Below are 18,380 nucleotides of genomic sequence, written 5' to 3'. Positions count from 1 at the left end.
CAGTGAGACAGTGAAGAAATTCTTGCAGCAACATCAACTCGGCTGATTTCAGGCACTCTCCAGGCCATGCCCCAAGTGGTTAAATGACAAGGGATATGCTCCCAACTAAAGCAGAAGTTGTCACCACCACTCCTGCAGCCATTCTCAGCTTGAAACCATGGCTAGTAAGCAGTTGTATTTTTGGTCCTAGACTCTAAAACATCTGATTTTCTGATGTCTTAAATGCTGCTTTTTACCACAGCATAACTGCCCTTGAAGAGAGGCTAAACTGTCCAGGAAGGCATTTTGCTACAAGAATACATCCTATGCAAAGTAGTGGCCCAGGGTCCCAAATGCACTGTCCAATTTTATTTTGAAATCCTTCCACATTCCAACCCAAAGCATCACTGCGTATAAACCATTTTTTTTTCCATAATAGGTACATACTTTGTTTGCTTAATGTCATTCATGTGTTCCCCACCTCCAAGAGAATGGAGTCTAGAAATTAATATTTGGTCTGATAACTCTTACTTACTTCAAAAGAGTTATGGTTTTCAATTTGCCATTAGGGAATTAGGAAATTTCTGAAATTTTTTTTCTGATTAACTTATCAATTACTTTAAAAAAAAATATTTCCCCATGTTTTTCCTGAAGACTACCAATGAGCTCACACAATCATACAAATCACCAGTACTTTCACAGTGCAGCTACCCAAAGAACTATATTACAGATATAGTGTGTAGTCATTGGCAAATAAAAAATTTTAATTTTAATGTCAGTTCTGGGCCTTGGTATGAACTCTCACCATCAGCATTTTGTGAGGAGTACTCAGTGCCCAAAAAGAATACAATAAATCTGCCTAATTTCAAAGCAGGTAATCATAATCCTGATGGGTCCCCTCAAACTCAGAACATTCTATGTTTCTATGATGACTTCTGTGAAAGAAAAAACAGCAATTACTTATACTAAATACATTTCATACTATTAGAAAAATGTTAAGTACCATTACTTATTTCTTAAGTAAATGGTGGAAGAGACTCAAGTGATGCAAAGAATGTGGTACCATCTACCAAATGTAATCTTGTTCAAGAGACCACTGAATAAGGAAAAAGGCAACTCACCCTGTAGCAAGAAGTGAAATACTAAGATTTTCCCAACAGCTCACTAAGCCATGTTTCATTATAGGCATGTAACTCTTTCTGTTATTATTTCTATTATATTGGGCAGAGTTTTGCTTTTTAGTGAAAGTATAATTTTTTACAAAAAGAAAAATGTATTTTATCTAGAGTAGGACAGCAAAGCATGGAGCAACCTCCCTCTCAGGAGAGGACAGAGAGGGGAAGCCCTGAGGAGTTGCTCCACTTTGTGGCCCCACAGAAGCAGCTTTCTTGAAACTGCTAAAAGGTTGGGCTGTAGGCAGCAGATGTGGAAGGCAGAAGAAGTGCTCACCTACTAGTCTAAAAAAGGTTTTGGCCAAACACAAAAAAAAAGAGTAAGCTCACAGTGCTCTCTACAGACTTGTGTACTAATTCCATAGCCATGCATGCATACATTTAATAGGACTCGGGTCAGAAACTTTTTAAAGATACTTTTAGTTGCTGCTTTGCATTCCTCTGAGTACTTGCTAGAATAATTCATAAAGACCTTCTGCAATAAAAATCGGATTATCCTTGTCTTTTTTTAGATTAATGAAAGACAAACATGGAGAAGGAAGTGAGGACCTAGATCAAGAGGTTTAAAGTAAGCAAAAGTTCTGTACTCCATTATGTTGGCACAAAGCAGTCTCAGATGGCAACTAAGGTACCTGTCAGAAAGCCAGTTTTGGCCCATATAAAGATTAAAACCTACATACAAAAACCTGCATTTAGGTTTAGACTCTTCTGACAAAAACCAAGGAAAAAGTCCACTGAAGTGAGAGCAGTGCACTGCAGATTCATTCTGTTGTAACCAACCATCATTGATCAGATCTAAGGCTAACTGGAATATTTTCAGTATAATTTCTCAATATCTATCAATAGTCTCTTTAATTTTTTGGCTGAAGATACTATTCACACTTGCTATCTCTATTTTTTTCTTTTTGAAAACTAATATGTAACTTAGCTATACAGTCCATGGATCCTACCAAGAATAATCTGACCTCTTTAACTGTAAGCCTCCCTGCCTCCATTAACTTGACAGGTTGACTAGACTTACAAATTTTTATGGCACTGCACAAAGAGACAAAGAAGCTCTAATCTCTGTTGCCAAAAGTGGAAGAAGCCCTGCCTTGTCCATACTCCCTTGTTTTTCTCCCATGCCCAAAACTGATGTTTTACCTTCACCCTTCCACTACCACTACTAGGCCCTTTTTGTGACCCGATTTGAGTGTCAAACACAACAGAAGTCTAGTAATTCATGTATTTATTTTGCTGAATTAACAAATCCCCGGCTGTCGTTGCTGAGAACCAGATCACAAAACTGTGTGTTTATAACACCTCAGGAAATCAACCTGTGATTATTTCCTCAGTATTGCAGTGTTAACAACTTGCAGCACTGTCCCTTACAAAGAGTCATGGTATAGGGTCCCACAGCATTTCCAAAACTGTCACAAAAGGCGACAGATTTCAAGAACAAGAAGGCAGAGCTGCTTCCAGGATACACTGCATCCTGACATGCCAATCACACCTCCATCCAGACCTGCAGAAAGATCACTTGGGCATTCATGAGTGCCCTAAAACACATGTGTTCTTAAAAACAGCCTAGGACCCAGGGAAAAGGGACTCTCCTTTGCGCACTTTTAAATCTGGACATCTTCTGTAACAAAAACCAAACTTCCCTACGCGTTTCCAGAGATTTGTAAAATCTGGACTTCAACAGGCATTTCTACTACACTTCCTTAAAACTACACCAACTGTTCCCACGTTACATGGGGGAAAGGAGAGAGAACCAGGAGACTCACCAGGAGATACCACCCCATGGAGGAAGCAGTGAGAATTCCTGGAGCAAAACCGGTGTCACCTCCGAGGAAGCAGCGGGAGGGACAGCAGGCAGGGTGCCCGGAATGCCGGGAGCATCCCGCAGCTCTCCCGCACGCCGGGATGCTGAACGCGCGGCGCGGCTCGGCACGGCCCGGGCTGCAGCGCCATCGCGTGGGACCGCAGCCGAGCAGCCCGGCTCTGCCGCCCAGCATCGCCCCCGCCCGGCCCCGGCAAACCCAAATTAACCAGTCAATGCTCCTCCTTAGCTCGCTGGCAGCGCAGAGGAGGCGAGCAGGCTCCAGGCCAAGCTCCTGCCCTGCGCTCACTTCTCGTGCAGGTGGATTCCAGGTACCCAGAACAGCCGGGATGTGCTGCAGGCTCCAGCAAGGCCCGCTCACTGCAAAGCTTTAAACAGGCTCACTCCAAACGCATCTCCCCAAGGCTGCAGGAAACCACCCTTTATTTTCCTTTTTTCTTCATAGGAAATACATGAAATAATTTCCAACTTAAGCTGCAAGGCAAACACGCACTTTCTTACTCTCATGAGAGTTCATTTACGTATATATTAAGCCTGTCTGTACGTCCGTATGCCTGGCACAAGGGTCGGGATGGCCCCGGGAGTGGCAGCACTGGAACTGCCGCCTGAGTTGCACTAATAGACCTGGTGGACATGGCTGGTAATAAAATACCACTAACATAGGCAATAGGGAAGGCTCTCCACGTGCAATGTATTTTCCAAGCAGAATACTCCTTTTTCCCAGCTTTCAACACCAATGTAAATAAAAGGAGTTCAATGAGTGGATGAAATCACCAAAGTCGCCTAATGTAACACATTAATTTCTTGATTGTGGCAATATAAAGAAAAACAGCTCTTAAATATTTACTTTCCATTTTAGTTTGCTTGCTAGGAAGTAATTTAAATTGCAGGTAGAGGTACAACAGCAAAAGAACTTGTATATGTCAATAACTGGCAAGACAATATTAACTAGAAATAGAGGAAACTTCTTAGAAAAATTTGTTGCTAAATATATTTTAAATCCTATCACAATTGCACCCTTACTCTAAATACAAAGAAGTAACGTTAAACTCATCTCTAAAATTATATTTTGACTAAATATATAAAAGCTCTTCATCTATACAATTAAAGGTATTCTTGCCAGGACCTAGAATCCCAGGTATCAAATCTTAAACATTCCAACAGTAGTAAAACAAGGATCATTACCAGCAAGTTAAGAGCAACAAATTTGTAAAGCACAGTAGAAATCAAAAGTTAAAAGGACATTTGCTAACAATTGAGGGCCACCTGTCTCAGAGAGGACCACAAAACAGAATGAATATGAAAATATGTCTCATCTCTATTTATAACAAAGTCCACCAGGTGTCAGGGAGAACTGGAGTCAGTGATCCATCAATTCTGTCACACAGAATCAAGACAGCTCTGGCAGGTCTGTAATCCTGGTTTCTGAACTGTCAAGGAGAATTTACAGTCACGTATATTTTACAGTCACCTCATTTTCCAGTGGGAATATTACTGATTTCACATTTATCTTTTGAACACAGAGGAAAACTCCAACCTGACACTGGATGGAACTTTTGCAGGAAGTATTCTAAGGTGTGCTGAACTGTTCACTAGGTGCTTGGTTAGAAGGGTGCAGCTGTAACAGTGATGTATGAGAGGGCTATTTGCTTCCTTTGCATGTGGAAAAAAGTCTATTCAATGGTGAGGTGAGATTAATATAATTGCTCTCTTACCATCTGCACAATAAGTTCTATTTACAATGTTAGCTGAAAAAAGGGGAAAGGAAGACTTCCATTACAAGAGGTAATAACACTCCAGAGGACATGGATTAAAACTGAACCTGGATAATGTCAATTTATAAGAAAATTAATTTCTGGTTATTTTTGGAAAATGTTCTTTGAGAACTACATCTCAGTAAGTCTTGTTCTCCCACTGGTTCTGTGGAGTATATTGAATTGTTTATGTCATTACAGTAATAATAAATTGTCTATTGTAAGGCATTTCTTCCAAATGCTATGAACACAATATCCCTCAGCCATGAAAAAAGAATGCTTATTCCAATATGCACCAGATAGACCAGCATAACTAGTACACAACTAATAGTCTAATATAGAGATCAGTGAACAAAGAAACTTTGACTCCCAAGCTATGCAGTAACCCCAAAGCATGTGCTCCAGCAAACAATTGTATTCTAAGCATCAGAGAATTCTTTGAGTAATGGTGCCAGAGCATCAGCTGTGATCCCCAGGAATGACAGCAAAGGCATCAGATCAAGGAGTTCAGATAACAAAAAGCAACAAAAATAGAAAGTGATTTTATATGTTTGCATTGTAGGTCCACACACAGAGGAATCTCAAATCAATCATAATGTCTCATAGATATTCAGTTATTTTAAAAATGCTCACAATTAATGAATTTAGATGTTATTCAATAGGAATTTCATCTTTTGAATCACAGGCCTTACACAAGTGATACTCACGCACTTCTTAGTTCTAAATCAAACAGAACAGTACCACAGACTTCAAAACAAGTAAAATTCAGTTAACAAGAAACAAAACCAGAAAAAAGAAAAAAAGCTAAACCCTTCAATGCAGCTTGCCGTTTCTATACAAAACAAAATAAACCAAAGCCAATGTCTTAATGTAGCAAATAAAAACAAATACTACAATTAGGAAAGCTTCTAGTATGAAGATTCAAGATCTGTTAGATTTTTCTCAAGTAGCTATGAACTGAGTCTAACACTAAAACAAAAAGAAACAAACTCCCCCCAAAAAACAAAAGGGCATATCATGTGCTTTGTATCTTTACATTATGCATGCTAGATGTGTTTTGCCCAAGACTTTTGTTTTTCCTAGTAAGTAAAAAGTCTTACTTTGAAATACTTATAAGTCCTTTCCAACCTAAACTGATTCAATGGATGAGTGGTTAAAAGCCCGAGGGCTGAAAGCAGAAAGAATGAAAGGGCCAGGCCTGTAAATTCCAGCCCTCCTCCTCCATCCTTCCACTACTAGATTTCATTTAAAAGTTTCTCCTGTGCATGTAGCATCTCTCCAGAACTTTCTTTTGGAATCAAAAGAAGATGGCAAAATGTGTAAGTGTTTGGATCCACAAGAGTTACTTCTAAATAGATCACATCTCAAGGTCCAACACATAATGAAATATTGCCTGGAATAATGGAATATTGCCTTAATACCACCTGGCTTCACAGGAAAAGGAATACACCAATAATTCTGAGCAAGGCAAAATATTAACTACTAGTATTAATCTATACTAAGTTTAATGGTTATGTTGGGTGGAGAAGATAGGGCTTAAAAGCTTCCTCAGAATTCTTGACCAAAATCCAACATCACAATTACATACCTGTGCTTGTACTTGCAAACAAAGTGCCAGGAGCTGTACTTGTAGGGAGTTTTCCATTATTTAGCTGCTTCACTCTTTTCAAGTGAGATTTCCCGTTGTAATGAACTTGAGCTTGGGCTGCAGAGTTCAGCTGTATATTGCACACTTCACAGAAGGAAAACAGTATCTTCTTTTTTTCTTTGCTTAATTGGTAATCCTGTCTGTCATTCCTCAGTCCTTTTTCTTCAAAGGCCCGTAGAACAGCTGGTTGATTCATAATCCCATCTTCAACGATGTGGTCAGGACTTAATGGACGCTTCATACCTACAAAGAAAAGAGACAAAATTGTTACCAGAGAGCAACAAGACCTTGCTATTAAAACTGTGTTTTCTTTTTTGAAATGCTGTAATGCATGACCCAGCAACCAGTTCTAACAAATAAGGTTCCAAACGGCAGAGGCATTGCTTAATATAGAAATAAAAGCATTTGTGCCACACCACAGAGCTCAGAAATACTAAGCTGGCAATGTATCATAGTCTTTGCACAGCAACTTGCAACAACTCATTATTTTGTTAAGCAAACTCTCTATCTTAAAGCAGGTTTATTCTTGGATCTGTAGCAGAGGTTAAGATTATTTTAAAATACATTTCTTCTGCCTTACTAAACACTTTTAGTGTTTAGTGTTTCCAGAGTTTTTCATTTTCCAATGACTACAGCAGTGCCCACTGCTTCAAATACAATTATTCAACAAAAAGGATGCCAACAAAAAATGTTATGGAAACACTGGAAGACAGCAGACTGCTCAAAAGAGACTAATAGAACCTTTCCACTTTCACATACATTCAAATCTTCAGCTTCATACAAAGATCGTATGTAATCTGTATTAGCCCATCAATACCTTCACAACTCAAACTACTGTACAGAGGAAAGTCAGCTAAACATCAGTCTTGTGCAAACTACACAAAATCATGGTAAATGACAGTTCCTGAACAACAAGCCAAGAACCTGAAATATTAACTTGCCCTAGAGAATTAAAAACCTCATCAAGCTGCACAAAGCACAGCTTTATATATATATATATATATATATATATATATATATATATATATATATATAGGGGGAAAGCCCATATTTCATTTAAGATATGGTGCTAAAACAGCAGAGAAGAAATGGGGGGTCTAGGGTAACTCACACAGAAAATAATTCTGTTTTCTTAGCTACACAAATTGATGTTTATTCTTATCCCCCACCACCCAAATACTCTGGATGCCCAAAGGCTGGCTCAGAGCAGTGCACAAGAGCAGCTCTTTCCAAGCAAAAGTGCATTTATGCTGGGGTTTCAAAAGCAAAATACTTCAAACACAAGGTCCCTTTTCCAGCCTGGGAACCAGAGCAGCACAGAATTTTGTGTACACCTACGACTCTGTTAGGCAGGAGCACTGAAAGACACAAACGTTAAAACCAAAAGTAGCAGTATCCTCCCCAGATGAGTGCAGCACTCACAAGTAACACTAGAGTACCCCTCTCATAATCCAGTTAAGTTTATTACCAAGAGAAAGTCTGTTCTGTTCTCTGGCACAGGGGTGTACACAGAAAAAGCTTCAGAAATAGTCATTTCTATGGTAGGATAGAGTATTTCATCACATTCATAACCCATGCTTAACATTTTAGTGTTGGCACAGATTCCTTCTCAAGTACAACTCACTGATCAAGTCTGGTAAATAGACTTCATGTCTTTGTTTCTTATAGATGACAGTTCTGTTATCAAACAAACAATATTAACAATACATAAGGTATAACTCACATCAAATAAAAATTAAATTGATTATTCAAAATAGTCATAGCACACAGGTACCTAATTAAGTTAAAACACTGGTGATCCTGAAAACCTAGGCTAGAGACTGTCACACTAAATCATTTAAGTCTGTCTCATATTTCAAGGCAAGCAACCAAGATCCTTCACTCAGCTGGGCTAAGATAACATTTTCATCTGAAAATTTAATCTCCTTAGAGCTCCAGTATTTGTTATTTTTCAATGTGTTTCAAACAATAAATAACCTCCCCAGTCCCTTTGTTTTCCATAATTTATTTCAACATCACTATTGTGGCTTTTGTTCTCTGAAGTAAAATGTTCTGAAACAAAAATTCTTTTACAAGTTGTATATACAAACCATTATAGAATAAAATATGTTAGTTTAAAACTCTTGGCCTGTCAGAAATCTCATACGTTTGGTTGCAGACAGAAAACAAACCAAAACATCATTCAGCAATTATTTCAATAATCTTAAGATCTTCTTCATCTGTAAGAGGGAAACATCTGCCTTAGGAAGCTGCATGGAGCAAAAGGAAGACTGATGGAGCTGCCTGTAAGAGCACCAAAGCCTTCCCAAGGAGGGCTATTTTGGAAAGCTCTGGGCTGGTACTGCATTAGCATTGCGGCAAAAGACACAACACTCCTGGGCTGCATGTTTCTGCTTCCTTTCCTCCAAAGGAACAAAACCTTGGTGAAGTCTGATTCTGCTCAGTTATGGGCCAAAGCAGGGTACATGGGAAAAATCAGAACATTTGCCTCAAAAGTGCATCACCAAAAAGATTTATAAATATGGACACACCCAGAAAGAACAATTGAGCACAGCAAGGAGTCTCACACTGCACCTGCACCCTTAGGCATCCCAGCTGCCAGTACAGAATGAAAATCAACCTTCAAATAAATAAAAAGAAATCACTGCCAAGGTACACTCTTGTTTTAACAAAAAAAAAAAAAAAAAACCCAAAAAAAACCCCAAAACCAACCAAACAAAAAAAAAAAGTGTAAATTCAGTTTTAGTACAAAGTTGCATACACAGGACAAATGAGTCCTTGAAGCAATCTCTTGCTACTAATTTAAGAATTAAAAACCACAAGCTGAAATTTTAAAACAACCTTCGTTGCCTTAAGTTCTGCATCTAAATTAAAAGGTGGCCTGATTATAAGCAGCCATGACCTCCCAACAGCTGATGGGAGCAGCAGATGCATATCACTTCTGAGAAAATGCCTACATTGAGCATAGGAGGGCTTGCAGCTGCATACTCTGACCAATCCAACCCTGGAGAGAACCTGTATGTGCAGCCAGAGACAAGACCATGTCAAGCCTCAGAAATCTGCTTGTTCCTTACAGAAATCCCAGCCCTCACCCTCCTGGGATTTGGAGATCTGAACATTTGGTAAAGCAAATAATTTGTGTTTGAAAAGCTTTGCTTAGCCTCTTCTAGAGTTTTTAAAACAAAATTGTTTGTGGCAAACATGCACTGAAATTTTAAATTATGGCCATTTTTCACACAGTAATACAGATTTTCCATAAGTGAGCACATCTTGTGGTGTATGTATTTGTTCAAAAACTAGAAAGGTTATTACATGCAAGGAAAGTTTCCATTGTTTTCAAAATTTCATCTCCTTCCTTTCTTCTTTCAAGTTCAGGTTGGAAAAACACATCTTTGAAATGTCCTGGTTCTAGAACATCCAGCACAAGTACAATTCTGCATAGAGTCAGTGCAGAATGTCACCATGAGTGAGGTTTATTTTGTACAAGCTAACCTTTCTTTAAAAGGCTATCTATCTGAATGGGTTCTGGGTGGCACTTGTTCTCACCCACCAGGAGTCAGATATGAAAAGAGCCATTACATTCCTCAGGTTTACACATAGCTCAATAACATTATCATGTAACAGAAGCAGCTACTTGAGACTACAGTCAGTGAGCTGAGAATAAAGAGAAGTTACACAATCATTACATTCTGTGAAACCAAAAATTAATTTAGAGTCATTGTTATAGGTAGGATTGTGAAGTATTTAGAAGTTGGTTTAAGAATAAGACCAAGAATATGAGTTCATGAAAAGGTAGAATGGTTGGGAATTATCATATGGAGAAAATACATTAGATCAATCCTGCAAGCTTCTAGTTCTGTATAACCTTAACACAGCACAGTGTAAGCCAACTCTTAGCAGCAGCTGATACATAATAATATCCACAAATTAAAATTATCCATACAAAAAGGACGTGATTCTGTGAATCACACTGGACATACACATTGCAAAGGTTGTCACTGAATTTACTTAGTGAGGATTAGACTCAATTAAAAATTGAAAGGGGAGAATGGGAAAACAAGAGAAACAAAGCAGGAAACATTTCCTGCAGAGAGCATCCATATATCCAGCTGAAATGATCCAGAGAAATGTTAAGTCTGTAAAGAGATTACGTGCCCCATCAGTCTCTCTCTTGCAAAAACAAATTATGAATCAAGCCAGATATATTAATTTTTCTTATGATCAAAATCATAAGAGGAACCAATGTAAAGAATAAGACCTTTTCAGGTATTTGACACAAACTGTTACCAGACTGAACAGGGTTGTCCTTCCATCACATTTCCTCCCCAGTACACAGAACTGATCTATCTCAATGGACTCTGCAAACAATACTGGAGCAAGAATAAGTTAGTGATTTATGACACCACATTAAAATTCTGAAGTGTAATGAGATACCCTGTTAGGATTTCTGAAAACACATCTCCCTCAGCCTCTTGCAGCTGGTAAAGAAATCTAAGCGTGGATATCCTTTGTACTTGAAGCTCAAGGCAATTAGCCTTTCAATTTGGCTGGCTAATTTACTTTTAAACAGAGTTGTGCTTTCAGGGAGCTACAAAGAAGTATTATATATAGTACAGTGCTGTAGGTGAGAATGTGCAAATCTTTACTCAAAGGAAATAAGCTTTGGTTATCCTAATGAATTAGTGATGGTTACATGATGCATTCTTTTTCTGAGGGCTGGTCTAAACTTTTGCAATGCCCATTCCTAATTAGTTCATACTTCAAAGAACCACTGTGCTGGAAATGTAATTAGACTGCGTTTCCTCTGTGGATCTGTGCCAGGTAAGCAAAAAAGAAAACGTATTTTAAAAACTTACATATGGGCAAAGAGAATTTTCTCTTTAGCCTTTGGAAATAATCAAATGAGTTGCTGAAGACATGGGAACAAAAACCAAAATTAACTGGCTTTCTGTATTGTTACATTTCCAAAAAGGTTCATTCAGACAGCTGGGAGAAGCTGGAGGAGAGAGACACAGGACCAGCCTTGTGTTGTAGTCCTCTTGAGCATCTCCAATGGAGAAAAACTATCTATGCATTGAACTAGTAAAGTCTGCATGCATGCCTTAAGAGCTGTGGTCTCACTGAGCAACTATGCTTCCCTACTTCCTCCATAAAACATTTACACACAACTCCCAAAAGACAAAAATCCCAACCCCAAAAAATACACAAACCAGCTTTGAATACCTCCAGAGCATTATTTAAAAGAAATTCATTAGAGCTGTTTTTTACAAGTCTTATGACCTTTCTTGTATTTTGAGAGAGTATTTCCCAAACACAGATAAACTATCAAGAGGCATATGGTTTGCACCATCTGGGCAACAAGTTCTTTTGGGATACTGTGGTGAACAGCATATGCATAGTGCCTTGTGCTCAGTATCCTACAGAGTTAAAAAAAGCACTAGAGACTCTTTTGAAGCCAGCCTTAAAAAAACCCCCATATGTTTAAGGGACCCATTTGGTTTCCAAAGATATGTTCCTCTTTCTTTCAATACAAACCCAAACAGAGAACTGCCATGTTTAATCCTCATCCTGTTCTGAAATTCCTCAAGGAGGCATCATATTCTGTGACATCTCCACCTGTCAAACTATTTATTATCCGTCCATCCATATCTGATCAACTCTTGGTTATGTATTTCATCTCTGCTTACAAAAAACATGGAATCCTTTTATTCAAAGTTACAGTAAAAATTGGACGGTTCAGAAAAGTAAATATATTTTTATTTTTTAAGACAATTGGTCACAGTACACAGACCAAACTGGGCTAAGTTATTTTTTAGCTTTAATTTTGATGCTAGTTTATCAATAAAAAGAGGAATAGAAACTCAGCTTGCTTTCACTGCACATGAAAAGTTTTGAATGGTGACAGCCTCTTCACTAACACATTTTAGAGCATTTAACATTTGAAGGAGATTCTCTTCAAACTATAAAAACAGATGGTTGTTTCACAACACAAACATTAGCTGTTCAGCACAAGGTAATTCAGAAAACTGGAAGCATTCAAGTAGCTAGTGTTTTGCTTCGCTTTACTAGACTTGAAATTTTCCACGTTAAGGAAACAAAATTTGACCTGCTGCACTAGACTGTGAATTCAGCTAAACTGGAGCAAATTAAAGGACTCTCAGCTGAGGTTATCAGTGACTGCTGTTGCTTGTGCCACTATCTGTAGTTAGCTCTGATTGTAAGGTTGATCCTTTCCTCTGTAGCACCCATACTCACAGATTTCTGGCACTCTTAGCATTAACACAAATCTATTTACACATCAGTTTATTTGCCAAAGAGATATATCCTCACCTGACATAACACATCAGACTGCTGCCAAGCAGGCTAACCAAGTTTGGAGTCCAGACAGCTATCATGGATTATGCTTCAAGACAAACAGATAGTTCTACAGAATTATCATAATACGATTTTGCTTGATGAACCATTTGACAAGTTGGTGCCTTCTGCTCAGCAGTGTGTCATTAAAGCACTGCTTACCTTCAGTTAACTTGCACTCTAAGCAATCTTAGCTAATTACAGAAGAATATTTAGATGCCCAAAGTGTCCAACACATGGTTTGATGTCATTTTAAACATTTGCCCTCCCCTACCACATGCAGAAACCTACCAGGGAGAGTAGATCTTGCAGGAAAATGGCTACTCAGTTCCCTTAGCTTTCTCTATAACAAATCTTTTGAACAAGTCCTTATAATGATCCAAATATCCACAGTGCTACCCCTGGTATGATGTCTGTAACAAATTCCATCAGGTACTCCATGGTCCAGTCTGTGTTTTAGTGTCCTCATAAAAAAAAAGTCCATTTCATACCAGCCATCACTGATTGTCTGTATCTGATCCTATTTCACCCAGGAACTCTAGTTTGCTATTAAAGACCTAAATCCCAAACATACTGTATTTGTAAAGCAACACCCAGGAAGAAGAAAAAAAACAAACCACAAAAATAGAGAGACTTATTTTAGCTCTTTCTTGGATACAAGCAGGATTAACACAAAACATACCCAAATGCCAAACAGGGGAAAATAGAACAAAGAAAAGAAAAAAAGTTAAAATAGGATACCTTGATAGATTGAACATGAAAATTACAAGTTATTTTAGCAAAGCCTCAATTTTAAAAAGCTAAATTTTTTCCAAGGAGAAATTAGCAAAGTGAGTTTCCTTATGTATATTTTCAGTTTTGGCCATTTTCATAATCTGCTTTCTTGAGACAGTCAACTGTCTTATCAATAACAAATTGAATAAATAAATTGAATTCTATTGCCTCTAAGAATTTTCTACAAAGCTGCTAGGTTAGGATTTTTACCTGTAACTTTCAAAGTTGGATCCAAGTACTATTTAAATCAAAGAACTCCTTGTATTTCTCCCTAGAGAAATACAACATTAATTAAATGTATCTCCATCAGATTTTATAACTTGAAAGAGCTGAACACAAACTTATAAAGGGAAAATGCTGTAGAGGGTACAGTTTGAACCTGTGTTCAACAATAAAAGGACCACAGAAAACAGGGGTTTTTTAAAGAACACATTATTTTAATACATTTAAGAAGCTTATGATAACGTAAAGCCAAGTGCAAAACACATGGGTTTTAACTGTTTGGACAACTGATTCAAGATGTAAGGTGCTTCTAGTGAAGCAACTATTTTATTTATTAAAAAAGCTGTTCATGGCATAAACTTGCAAAAATAAAGATGAAAACCTGCTGACATAATCTGAGGTTTCTACAGAGTATATGTACCTGGATGTTACTTTATCTTGCTTCAGCATAATCACATTTGAAGAGTAAATCAATCTTTGGTCGCAGGAAGTCAAAATAATTTCCTACTTTCTTAAAAATATCAAGAATTCATCTCAGCATAAAAGGAAGCCACAACAAAGTCAAGCCTAGTAGATGGCTGTCTTGTTCTCAAGTCTGACAATGCTAGGAGCTGAATATAAGTTGTACTGGAAATCATTAATTCAGGATAAAGCCTGGTAATGCTGTGAAAGCACTCTTGGACACAAGAGCTTTGATGATTGTGTGAAAATAATAGCTGGGCATGAACAAAGAACACACCACATTCAGAAAAAGATGTGAGATTGAGATCTATCAGCCTGATTGGAAGCACTAAGAACAGAAAACTGCAAGCATGATTAGTGGCAGTGAGTGTCAGTCCTAAAGTGCTCCTAAAAAGATGGTCCCAGATTAGTCATCACTCTTAAGAGCCTGTCATTGTCTTTGCAAACAACTGATTCTCTTTTGGAACTGAAAAAAATATGGAAACCAATGTTGTCTTATACTATAAAGGTACACCACACCTGCTTTATCTTATTAATTACTGAAGTTTTATGATCAAGTTATAGTAATATTACCCAGCTCATAGTGACAGACCATAAGAATATTGGATCACCTAGTCTGAAGCCACCTGTGGGCAGGCCAGGTTAAAGTTAGCACTGACCTGAACTTAACCCTTGCTTGTCCTTTTCCCCATTTAAAGGAACCACAACTAAGCATATTTTGTGCCACCACTGAACTCAGAGAGATGTCTGGTGAAGTTGAAGATACAGCCACTCCCTAATTCTGCCTTCCCATGCACAGACCTTTCCTAAACTCGAGCTGCCAGTCACTTCAGGCTTTAAGCAACTGTTGCTTGCAAAATGCATTCTGAAGACCTTATTCCACACCAAAAAACACACCTCCATTCAAAAAAATGAAGAGCCAGCCTTTTGCTAGTTTTGCTGACGTTTCACACTCTGATCCAGAAATAGGACATGCATGTGTTTCCATGCTGTAAATAATCCGCTCTGCTCTCCCCTCAAATAAGGGCCATGAGAAGGAGCGCACTTGCTCATACAAATTTGGCAGACATTCCTCATTTCTGTGCTTGCCAGCCAGTGCAGCCATATTACTGCTTTAATCTGTTTTTTTAAAATTTTGGACCCTAACATTTACATTTTAAGTTGAAGGTAATACTTAAATTAAGAATTCATGTGGCAGTTTGTTTGGGTTTCTTCTTTTTATTATTCACTTGCATAAAATCAGTACACTATTTTCATATCATACATAATAATCAACAATCCATGAAGACAGGCAATATATTGCTGTACCATAAAACCTTCACACCAAAGGTCCAATGGCAATTCCAGAACCACTGAACAAGCATGAACTTGTCACAGCATATGTCTCAGTTGAGATAGTCACAATACACAGAATATCACTATAACCATTGATAACCATGTCATCAATTTCAGAAGGTTTAAGCATTCCCACATACAGAGTAACACCATACCTCATCAGAAGGCTTCAGGCATCTGCCCATACACAGTAACACCACCTCACTTCAGAAGGATCCAGGCATCTGCCCTTCTTGTTCTTCAGCAGAACCTTTTATACCCTCATGTTCATGCACTGCACCTGTGTGCCCCTCATGTTTCCTTTAGTAGTTGGTCAGTAACACCTGGGCACTCCATGGCTCATTGCTGTCAATGCTGCTCACCTGCTTTTCACACCTGTAGCCCATTGGGGATGAGGCTCAGCCACAGCCCCACTCCCAACTACCACAAACTGTACCTGCATAAACTTTTCAAACCCTGCACTCCTGTATATATTCTACACCAAGTATTCAGGAGGCACTGAAAAAATAATAGTCAAGTCAGCTATTTGAATTGCTAAAGTAGACAGCACTTCCTTAAACTGTTGTTTCAAAGAGCTCCGCAGACCCTAACAAACAAAGAGCATTAGACCTGCTGGAGAAAGTCCACAGGAAGGTCAAAGAAGACTGAAACACCTCTCCTACAATGAGAGGCCGAGAGAGCTGGGGTTGTTTGGCCTGGAGAAGAGGAGGCTCCAGGAAGACCTTAGAGCACCTTCCAGCAGCTGAAAAGGCTATGAGAGAGCTGGAGAAGGACTTGTCGCAAGGTTATGGAGTGAGAGGACAAGAGGTAATGGCTTCAAACTGAAAGAGGGTAGGTCTAGACTACATAATAGAAAGAATTTCTTGCTATGAGGGTGGTGAAACAGTGGAACAGATTGCCCAGAGAAGCTGTGGCTGCCCCATCCCAGGTAGTGTTGAAGATCAGGTTGGATGAGGCCCTGAGCAACTTCGCCTCATGGAAAGTGCCCCTGTCCATGGCAGGGGGTTGGAGCTGCATGGTCTTTAAGGCCCCTTCACAACCCAAACCATTCTGATTCTATGATACCTACTTCAGCTGGTACACAGACCAGCTAAGTGTGAATAAAGCATTAATAACACAGACCAAACTGGATGTTGTAACTGCAGTAAAAATCAAGTTGCATGATACATGCACAGATTCTTTTGAAGACGTTTGCACTTGATACAACTGAGAGTTTCCTACAAGGCCAGATTTACTGTCTAAAATACTCTACATAAGGAACCTGTCACATAAATGACAAGCAGCCCCTCCAAAATACCAGATCTAAAAAACATTTCTCAAAGCACTTCTGTTCAGGAAAGGGCCTTAGTGCATAGAACCAGGAACAGAGAAGCTGAGGCAAGTAGTCTGTGCATATCCTCATGGTTCAGATATCTGTGTGCATCTTGCTCGGGGAACAAGGTAAAATGGGAGTAGAGTGTGGAGAACGAGACAGAGGTACAATGGAACTAATAAAAAAACCTGATATCTCAGGCAGAAACCATGGGAGACACACACACAGATAACTGCTCCCTGGTGTAGAAGTGACCAAAAAGTATGTTGTGAAATTTTGTAATGATTACCAGGTAACTGATGTCATGAAGAATGAGTAACCAATGAGAAATTGTTACCAAAAATAGAATCCTGTATAAACTCTTCATATTCTCAACAAAATTGGCTCCTGATCCAGCTCAGTTGTCCCCATCTCTCATCACCCATAATAGAGGAGGGCCAGAAGATGTGCATTTCCATTCCTGCATCTGGAACAAAACTATGAAGTGCTTTTTGCAAGCAATTTCACACCTTTTTCTCCAAACCATCCCTTCCATTTCCCCATCAACTCAGAGTACACTGTCAAAGCAAGGGCACATTTCATACCATGCATTTGTGCTCATTATCAGCATCAGTTATGATGCAGTACGAGGCATTTAAATATTACTGCTGACACAGTAATAAAGAGTATACAATTTTTAACACAAAAGCAGTGACGAAGACTAAAGGTCTGTCAAGATAAGAGCCATTCAAGTTTGCCATCAAAATGAACAAATTATGGAAGAGTCGACTTACACCCACCCATATTCCAGAGAGGAACCCAAGGCACACAATTCATTTTTTGCTGATTACTGCACAAAGTGTGCTTCTCACGGAGGTGACTGCATACCAACTGCAACGTTAACAAGCAGTGTCTTCCTTCAGACATTTACAAACATCAGAATGCTTATTCATGACAGTCCCACATATCATCTGCCGTCCCAGATGGTGACTGGTGGGATGCTGATTTTGTCCTAAGGCAGTTACCACCCACCAAGATAGTATATGCAGGGCTAAATAAAAAGCATGTGCCATCTGCTGTCAAGTTCAGAAGATTTGTTGAGACCTACTAGATTAGTTCAAGTTTATTTTGGATCAGACAAATCAGGACATTATAGCTTTCTAACTGCCCAATAAAATAAGAGTAAGTTGCACTGTGGAAGACACACAGTAAATTAAGAAAAGTTACAATGTTCTGCTGGTTCCACCTACCGACCTGGGAGCAGCTAAGGATTCTCACTGTGATCAGTGGCAAAAGGCACATACGGCCCACAAGATCAGAGGGAACCTCAGACCAAGAAGCAGTTCTGCAGAACTTACAGTTTGCCTTGCCCTGAAAGAAAATTTTAGGAATTTTCTTTCTTGCCATCAGGATGTTTTTTCTGCCTCCTTTTCTTGTGATCATTTACAAAATGATACTCTTATTATTTTGATTGCTGGTCCTCCATCAATTCTTGCCGAGTTCCAATTTTTTTTCCTACCCTCTGTAGTTTTATCCTCCTGCTCATGCACTGACATATCATATATAT

At 38.8% G+C, this 18,380-nt stretch overlaps 1 protein-coding gene across 8 annotated transcripts in view; it reads right to left on the bottom strand.

The window, feature by feature from the left end:
* The window catches only part of ZNF385B (zinc finger protein 385B), a 155,968-nt gene that overhangs the window by 118,504 nt on the left and 19,084 nt on the right, over positions 1-18,380 (bottom strand). For 4 of the 8 annotated variants that reach the window (XM_064434293.1, XM_064434290.1, XM_064434291.1 and 1 more), the window contains exon 2: positions 6,316-6,618. In XM_064434293.1, the coding sequence (XP_064290363.1) occupies positions 6,316-6,616 (301 nt within the window). In that variant the 5' untranslated portion in view covers positions 6,617-6,618. Of the gene's footprint in view, positions 1-2,917; positions 3,049-6,315; positions 6,619-15,677; positions 15,794-18,380 lie in introns of those variants that run through there. The other 4 variants (XM_064434289.1, XM_064434300.1, XM_064434296.1 and 1 more) reach the window with 4 other exon arrangements.

The sequence above is a fragment of the Passer domesticus genome, chromosome 10 (assembly GCF_036417665.1).
Source record: "Passer domesticus isolate bPasDom1 chromosome 10, bPasDom1.hap1, whole genome shotgun sequence".
Lineage (NCBI taxonomy): Eukaryota > Metazoa > Chordata > Aves > Passeriformes > Passeridae > Passer > Passer domesticus.
Note: the sequence above shows the minus strand (reverse complement) of the source record. Positions and strands in the feature narration are given on the sequence as shown.